At 41.2% G+C, this 8,927-nt stretch overlaps 1 protein-coding gene across 8 annotated transcripts in view; it reads right to left on the bottom strand.

Annotated features, from left to right (window-relative positions):
- Positions 1-3,133: 3,133 nt before the first annotated feature.
- cacna1ba (calcium channel, voltage-dependent, N type, alpha 1B subunit, a) overlaps positions 3,134-8,927 on the bottom strand; it is a 161,479-nt gene continuing 155,685 nt past the window's right edge. For 7 of the 8 annotated variants that reach the window (XM_056376765.1, XM_056376770.1, XM_056376768.1 and 4 more), the window contains one exon: positions 3,134-8,597. In XM_056376765.1, the coding sequence (XP_056232740.1) occupies positions 8,043-8,597 (555 nt within the window). In that variant the 3' untranslated portion in view covers positions 3,134-8,042. The remainder of the gene's footprint in view (positions 8,598-8,927) is intronic. The other variant, XM_056376769.1, reaches the window with a different exon arrangement.

Raw genomic sequence — 8,927 nt, 5'->3', positions numbered from 1 at the left:
TGTAGCCTATGCGCTTGCGCGAGTCGCAGGTATCACATGACTTATGTTATGATCTGTGCTGCGTTTAAGTGCGGCTCGTAGTATTTTCTTAGTAGGATGTGAAGCTCACACAATAAAATAGAGAAGAGAAAATGGTTTTAAAAAAAAACAGAGCCAACGCTTAAATAGATTTATGAGAGAAAATATTTGTATCTAAGCAGGGCAGCAACAACTAAAGGTGAAAATACAAACATACTAGAATACCATTTATTGAGAATGCCACACACACATACACACTATACTATACTATACTATACTATACTATACTATACTATACTATACAGAGACGCCGCAATGGGGCAGGCAACCCAGGCAATTGCCTAGGGCCCCGAGCTGAAGGGGGCCCCGAGGGACGGCTGACGTCAATGACAAAATAATGGAACTGCTTTAGACGCTGCAACTAGCCAGTGACGCTGTCACTGGCTAGTTGCTAGTAGGGGGCCCATATCGCTCCATATCAGCGACACAACCCCCGTAGACACTGCAATGACACGTCGGGAATCTCCCTAATAGGGCCCCCTTACTAGCCGGCATCGACGTGCGGTCCCGGTCAAACACACACATGAAAAAATGAAGCGAACATATCTCTCTGCGCACACGAAAAGAAAAAAAAACAAGAAGAGGATGAAAAGACAAACGTGACAGTGGTAAGCAGGAATGTGTAAGCTATGTGTGTTACATTATAAAAAAGTAGTGCTGCCAGCCAGCCTGCCACTTTATCCCAAACTCCCAGTCATCCACCAAGAATCAAATAAGCACCAATCTACAGTTTCCTGTTTTCAAAGAAAAGCATGCAACAGGTGCTAAAGAGTGGCAGGCTTCATGCAAGTTGAACTTGGAGCAAACAATGCATGACATTGAGGCAGATGATTTAGAATTGGAGATCAATTCTGCTGTCTACACTTTTCCAGACCACGCCTCCACCTGCCCAAATGACATGTTAAACTACATTTACAGTGAAAACCTTCTGGATCTGTACAGTAATCTAAGCATTGCGTCTCCTCTTGACTCTTCCTGTCTCCGTTGCCTCTGGTGAGAGGAGCTTTTCTGCTTTGAAGTTGATCAAAAACCTATTTGAGGTCAACCATGTGCCAGGAGAGGCTCACAGGACTGGCACTCATTTCAACAGAAAGAGATGTTCGGAGGTCCTTATACATATAAGACATAGTGGCTGCATTTGAAGAAGCAGTTTTAAGGGAAAAAAACACTACTATTGGACTGTGGATATAAGACCAAGGTGTCACAACAAGTTTTAAGTTCTTCCATTCCACTTCAATTCCTTGTTTGTTTGTTTTTTTGCTTGGTTACGTTTTTATCATTCTGAAAATTTTGCACATTTCAGTTATGTTTGTTTTTCTGTTATTTATATATTGTATGTAAAGTTTGCATTCAGATAGTTATGTTATTTATTATTTATTTTATATGTTAATTGTTTAATAAAAGATTTCCTTACTGATCCGTAGTCCTGGACTTCATTCATCATGATTCTGGGGGGCCCCGTGGTCCTTCTTGCCTAGGGCCCCCAGGGGGTCTAGAAACGCCCCTGATACTATACTGTGCCTTCCTCAAGTTACCTTTTATATCAGTGGTTACCAACCTTTTCCAGCTCATGGCCCACTTGAAAATATCCAAAACAAATCTGATACCATAACAATATGGAGGCCAAAAAATGTCATCTCTTGCACTTGATTTTTAAATATTTCATATCTAATATTTCTTATTTTAAAGATGATGATGGAATATTCAGGCATGAACTGAAAGCAATCAGTTTTTCTATTTTGTTTGACAGGGGAGAGATCACTTGTCGATTCACCATCGGTCTCTTTTCTTATCTTATCTTATCACTCTTTTCTTTTAATTCTTCCTGTTGCTAACCAGCTAACCATAGCAACCAAGTGATCCGGCCGTCAACAATATAAATGTTCCTATCACTGGCTTATCACCTTGATAGACCTGAATACCAGAAAAAAATTAAAGGAATTTTAAAATATTTTCAATGTTTTCAAAGATGATTTGATTACAACTTATAAAAACATTATTTATACCTCTATTTTATTTATTTATTCATTTTTATATTTACACCTTTTCAGCAAAATTGTACCGTTCTGCAAATGATTTGTCGGCCCTCTTGCAATACTTTCAAGGCCCACCAGGGGGCCTCGGCCCACAGGTTGGGGACCACTGTTTTAGATCATTTTAAATTGTGGTTTAGATGCTAATTTTGAGAGGAATAAGATGTGATCGCAGCAGCAGATGGAATTTGGACCCTAACTGGACTATAACCAGCACTTTCATCTTCTTTGTGGAAGTGGTCGGTGGTGTGTTTAATCTTTCTTCCAAACCACATTTGCTGATTTCACCATGCCTTAAGATAGTTGTGCCAAGCAGGAGCATATGCATGAGGCAAAGCATTGTGCATGTGCATCGGAGTCAGACAAAGCATGAGGTGCACGTCTAGCTCAGGGCTGGTTTCACAGAGATATATCAGACTGGTCTGTAGTGCTGGTCCAGTCTTCATTTTAACTGTCTGACTAACATCAGACTGTTTCACAAAAATAAAGACATCACTAGACACCTTACCTCCAGACTAACTCAGGCCTGAGACAAATGTTACCATGGTAACAATCAATGCGCTGGCCAGTAGCAGCCAACAACAAAAAACTGGAAAACATTGTTATGGAGAGAGCAATGAGAAAGGAAAACGTTTTAAGAGACCGCAGCCAGATTTTTCTTTTTATTGTTTCACTCTTCAAGTAAAACGTCTTGTAACTGTTGACTCTTCCTAAAGACAAACATTTTCTGTTTTACATTTGTAACACATTTTATGTGGTTTCTCAGTCTGCAATTTTATAAAGTCTTAATTTACCCAGAATCCATTGTACCACAGTCCAGTTTAAGATAGTCAGGAACTGAACGGCTTTGTGCAACAGATGAATTTAGAGTCAGTCTGTCTGAAGTCTGTCTAGTATTTGCAGCTCATGTGTTGTCAAACTGATGACAATAATTTTTGTTTGTGTTTTATCTATCTTCATGTGTTTTCTTAAGTTGCAGTGCGTTGAGCTCTCAGGGCTAATCATCAACTAATCATAAACAGTTGATTTCATTCTTTTTTATTTCAAGGAACTTTGCTTCATACAAAATGTTAAATGTAGAAACAACTGTAGAATTCAAAGGCTGGCGAATAAACTGAAAAACAGGCAAACAAACATTTCACTGAATCCCAAGACCCAAATAAAGGAATGTTCCAGCTCCGCTGCATGGGGTGGAACTATCAACAATGGTCAATACTGTTCTTAATAGAAATTTGTCTTTTCAACAAACCCCACAGTTTATATCAAATATTAAAAATCAACAACAAAATAACACAGAGTATCTAAAAGTACTAAGTTTTCTACATGCACATACATTGTCAGAACATGCAAACATTTGTATTTTCTCAAGAAAAAGCTGCATCTGGCAGCGGCCAGCAGGATGCAGAAATAAAGAGATCGGATTGCTTCTAATGTTTGGCGGCCGATTGTTCCAGACGTGTACACAGGTACGTTTCATTTGACGCTACACAGAGGCCACGAAGTTGAAGAAGGTACAGGTACTTTGAGAATTTTTCTGCCATAGTGTCACAAAACCTTTAAAATAATGACTGTGATCTATCTGCAGAAGAACTTGTTCCCGTCTGACAAAAATAATCACTTGGATAGTATTTTAGGCTGATTAATGAAAACATTTTTGTTATGACCTAACAAGAAACACCTCCTCCCATTTTGAGCCATGGGTTCTCCATTTGACATTGTCAAAGTGGGTAAATGTTATGCATGCAAATATATGTGTAAAGTTGCTGTAATCCTAAATATTCTGTTTCTTGTTTACACTTTGTGCCTTTATGTATTTTAGTCTTTTTTGTCTGCATGGTTTTTCAAAGCATTTTCTATAAAACATTTGGTCACACTCATGCTGAAGCCTGAATCTGAAGAGACCAGCATGTAAAGCTACAGAATGGATGGACAAATGGGTTTGTCTTGTTGCATAGCCCTACTCTGTGTCAGGCCCATGTAGTGTGTGTCACTGGGGTTCAACAAGGTCCCTGTCTCCCGCCGTCAAAAACCCTCTACCCAGTTAACCGCTGCACACCTTCATGCTGCAGATCGGATCACCATGATGTACAAACTCAGCAGTACATCAACATTTCACTAAAGACAATCTAATATCGATGTCAACATGTGTATCCAGCAGATTGCATATAACAGATGAGCCTCCGTGTATCAGTTTCAGTCCCCCAGAGCTCTGTGGCCGATGATGGTGTGAAGATGTTACTTCTATAAACCTGACAGCTGGAGAATCTCTTCCTTCAAAGTGGAAGCAGAGATCAGAGATCAGGTGTTGGCCTGTAGGACAACCTCTAGTCTAGCAGTGTCAGATCCACCTCTGACCACTGACGGACAGCAGTCTAATGGTTGTGTGCAGTTCAGGAGCTGTTGTGTGTAACTACATTCTCTCCAGTCTCAGTGTTTATACAGCTGATCATTCACCACAAGATTACCTCAGTGTGCCTCATCTCCTGCGTCTGCAGGATTTCCTACATTTCCCAGAATGCATTTTGACAAGACCCAGCAAGAAGGCATTAACTTCTTGCTTTCATTCAAAAAATGTATTGTCAGCATATAATCTGTGCCCCAACTCCTTACAACATACTAACAGTGCAGGGCAGAGGTCCTCAGAGTGGGGTCCAGGGGTTCCTGGGGGTCTCCATCAAAAAGGGAAATCTAGTAACACAATGACAAAATGTTCTGTTCTGGTCACTTTCTGTAATAAAACATCTAAAAGCAAGTCTTATCAGACGGTGGTCTGATGTTTCGGGTCCTTGATGTGAAACAGTTTGAGAACCACAGGTTTATGTAACATAGAGACAGACTGACTGATGTAAGTACAGAAAGACAGATATTTTACAGTGTAATGTGTCTTGATCAGTCGTCACCAAAACGCTTCTATCTGCTGAATGTTTAAACTCAAAAACCTCCAGCATTCAGATATTGTTTTGCAGATAATAGGACTCTTTCTTTCTTTTTTTATTTTACTGTAGGAAATTATAAGACCTGCATCAACAAATGTCAATCAAACAGCAAATTTGGAAGGATACTGCCAATTATATTTAACAAGTAAAAATTCAATATTGATTTTTCAAGCTTATTCATGCCTCATACCTTAAATGTATTCTTTTTTTGTGATGCAGATGGTTGAACTCTTCTATGCAATAAGTAGAATGTACTTGTAAACAGTTCAGTGATATCATGTGCAGAGTCCTGGTACAATAACCTTTGACATTCTGTGTGATCGCTGCAGTCAGGCAGATTTAGAAGATGGCATCTTCAGTACACAGATCCTTTAGTATGTGGAGTGGAACCGGGACACAGTCTTCACTGAGACTGGAGCATGATGTTTCATATGAATGAATCAGCTGTAACATGTCCTGCTGTGAAACTGCACACACACACACACACACACACACACACACACACACACACACACACACACACACACACACACACACGGGCCTGACCTGACTGCATCACCTTTTGCTACTCTGGGTCTTAAATCAGAAAGAAAGTGCTCCCCCCCCCCCCCCGGTCCTGTTAGACCTCAGCTGACCAACACACACTCAACAGTCCAAACCAGACAGGAGCCTGTGAGGCTCAAACTATGACATCTTTTCCAAAAAAATATGCACAATGTGTTACTGGCATTAATGTAACTGGATAGATATATTTATGCAGTTTTCATAGCATTTCCACAATGTTATTCTTGCCCCCACCTACATGTGGTTTAAGGTTTATCAAAAACAAGAAAAGTAAACAACTTTCATAAGGTCATTTTTCAGTTCCTGCCTTCTAAGCGTACTGTAGGTACTGTTTCTCTCCGTGCAGATAAGGCGTTCTGTACAACATGTTTTCCTGCAGAGCTACATACAGAATAAACCAAACATCTACTCAAGTGGGATGCATTAGAAAACAGTTGACGTTGCATCTTTTTCTACAGTATATCTAAAAGGATAGGCACTTTGTCTTAAAACATTGCAAAGAAGTTTGTAAGAAACATTTGACCTGGAACGATGACAAACCAAAAGCAATTCACATAAAACACACCAGAGTTTTTTTTTATGTCATACAAAAAATGACACAAAGAAAAGAGAGAAAACATCTACAAGTTAATTTTTATAGAAAACAAATCGGTCAGGTACGTCTCACCACCGTGGGTTGCTTCTCTCTTCAAGTTTGCAAGAAACATTTAACAGGTAAACAATCATGGCCGCCTGCTGGACAGCACGTCATCTGCTCGACTCGCACAAAGGGAATGTCATAAAGGATTAGGCATAATCATAGAATGGTAGAGTCCTAAACTAAAGAACATCACAGCTATTTGTACAGTGTCACAATATCTTTGAGGTTTTCCAACATGCTAAACTATCGTTTCACTGAACTATTGACCTGGTTTTTGTCCTGTTTCCATGACATGCAGCGCCGTCACTGTCTGCTGAAACGGCCATACTGACTCTCAGACGCACTTCAACTCTCAGCTACAGTTAGATTCTGATTCTCTTTACTTACAGCTTGAACATGAAATGGTTCTTTGTCATTGGTTGTGCTGTTGGATGTAATGATAATAATAATGATGATGTGGAAGAAGGTGAAATGCCTGTTAACAAGCTGATAAAGACACACAACTCATGTCGAGCGTGGTGTTGTCTTAATTTACAACATTGTGAAAAGCCGGCTTCTGCATGTGCCTCTTTGATTATTGTGTATGTGGAGCACAGAGAGAAGCTCTCTCCTGAAAGAAAGATTCTCACTCTATCATGTAGCACATTTGCAAAATTAATTTCCCCTGGTAAACTGAGCAGATCATGACAGGATGAAAAACAAAAACATTAAAGCTGCACGAGTCAATATCTTATTCTTCAATATGTTTGTGCAAAGTGAAATGCTAGAGAACTTCCACCAGTCTGCAAACGCAATTAGCCTAATGACTCTTTTTTATCCTCTCAGCTAGGGCTGCACAGTTAATTGAAATATAATCGAAATCACAAGCCCAGTGCAATATCCAAATCTCAGGAGCTGTAATTTTTTCAGATGAAGTTAAAATGTGTCACGTTGTTGTGCGTTGTTAGCACCATAAGTGTTGTGGTGACGCCCCGGCCTACAAATCATATTCTCCAGATGTAAAGGATGTTGGTTTGGTACCAACAACAATCCCATCATCATCATTTTCATATTTTTTTCAGTGAAAATGAAAATGCAAGGACGATCATTCTAACTGAAATTGCAAATTGCAATATCTGCCAAAATAATCGCAATGATTTTTTTTTGCATATCATGCAGCTCTACTTTCAGCTTTTTGTATTGACTTTACTGTTTTGATTACTGCTCTTATCAGCCTAATTTCCAGAAGCAGTGACACTAAGATAAACCCTCTGTACATACACCTGCTCAGCATCAAACAGCAACTAGCAGCAGCTTTTAATCAGGAGTTGATGGAGACCAAAGCCAAGCTAACAGCTGAGTCACCACTGGACACAACTCCAGATGAATGCTAATGTTATGAATGACAAACAGCAGATCTGGTGGCTGATCTACATCATCCAAAGTCAAGAAATTAATCATTTGAATGTCTAGTCTGTGTTTATAATGCGATGCTGTTTGAGGGTCGATATGGTGCCGTCAACAAAACACTGAAGTCAAAGCAAATCAAGGGTCGCGACTGTGTGAGATCAGATTTTGGCAAAAAGTCTACTCTTCTGTTTGATGATGCAATGTGCCCTTTGACAAAGATGACCATTTCTTGTTCACGTTCTCCCTGTTTAGATGTTCTCCCTAACCTTAGCTCTCTAAGTTAGGATTAAAATACAGCATTAAACATACACAGTGACAATGTAAACTGAAGCCTTCAAAGAAGATGATAAAACTCATCACAGTTCCTCAAAAATGCATTAAAAAGGTTGGTTTAAAGCCATGCTAGCACCATTCGTCCTCCTCTGCCTCCTGGTAATACCTGGGTGCCCTGACGCCAGAGCCTGGGCTGGTGTTGCCCCCGAAGCTGAAGTGGTACCCATTGGGCAACCCAAGGTTCTGCTGTGGAGCCGGAAGCAGGGCTCCTATCATGCAAGGCAGTGCGGTCCAAGATGAGCGTCCGGCACGGGGGCTAGGCGACACTGACGCCACATCCTGGAAGACATCCAGCTGGTCCCGGAGGCTGCCGTAGGGGCTGCCCGGGGCGTCGCCGTGGCCCCGGCCCAAGAAGGGCTCAGAGCTGATACGAGTGACGGGGCAGGGGAAGTGGCAGGAGCTGCTGTGCCGGAGGGTGTTGTGCTCCGACAGGCCGCGGCTCAGCCGCCCGGGACTCAGAAAGGCCTGGCTGGACACATAGTGTACAGGGGAGGAATTGGCAGTCTTGTAAGCCACCACTGGCCGTGGGGTGAGGGGGGTCTGGGGGAGCTGCCGACGTCCACGGCTCGGCGTGCTAGAACTGGAACTCAGTGCCACTGGGCTGCCTTTAACCCAACCACTGCCCTAGATGAAAATTGGACAAGCAATTTGAAACGAGAGAACGATGAGCAAAATATGTAAGAGAGGAAAGGTCAAGGGAAGAAAACAGGGACAGGGCCGCCACAGGGAGGAAAGGAAAGGAAAGACACCAAAATGTGATGTGTGATGACACAAAAGACGACAGAGAACAAATGAGGAACAAAGACAGAAAACACAGAATAAAAGAACAAGCACTCATTGAAAGACAGACACAATGGATGGAGAATGATGAAGAAAGAAAGTGGGAAAAGAAGTGAAAGGCCATGAGAGGCTGCACCAAAGGCAAACAGAGCATGCAGAAGAATCACAGTAACA

The sequence above is a fragment of the Seriola aureovittata genome, chromosome 5 (genome assembly GCF_021018895.1).
Source record: "Seriola aureovittata isolate HTS-2021-v1 ecotype China chromosome 5, ASM2101889v1, whole genome shotgun sequence".
NCBI lineage: Eukaryota > Metazoa > Chordata > Actinopteri > Carangiformes > Carangidae > Seriola > Seriola aureovittata.
This window is presented reverse-complemented; position numbering and strand designations above follow the sequence as displayed.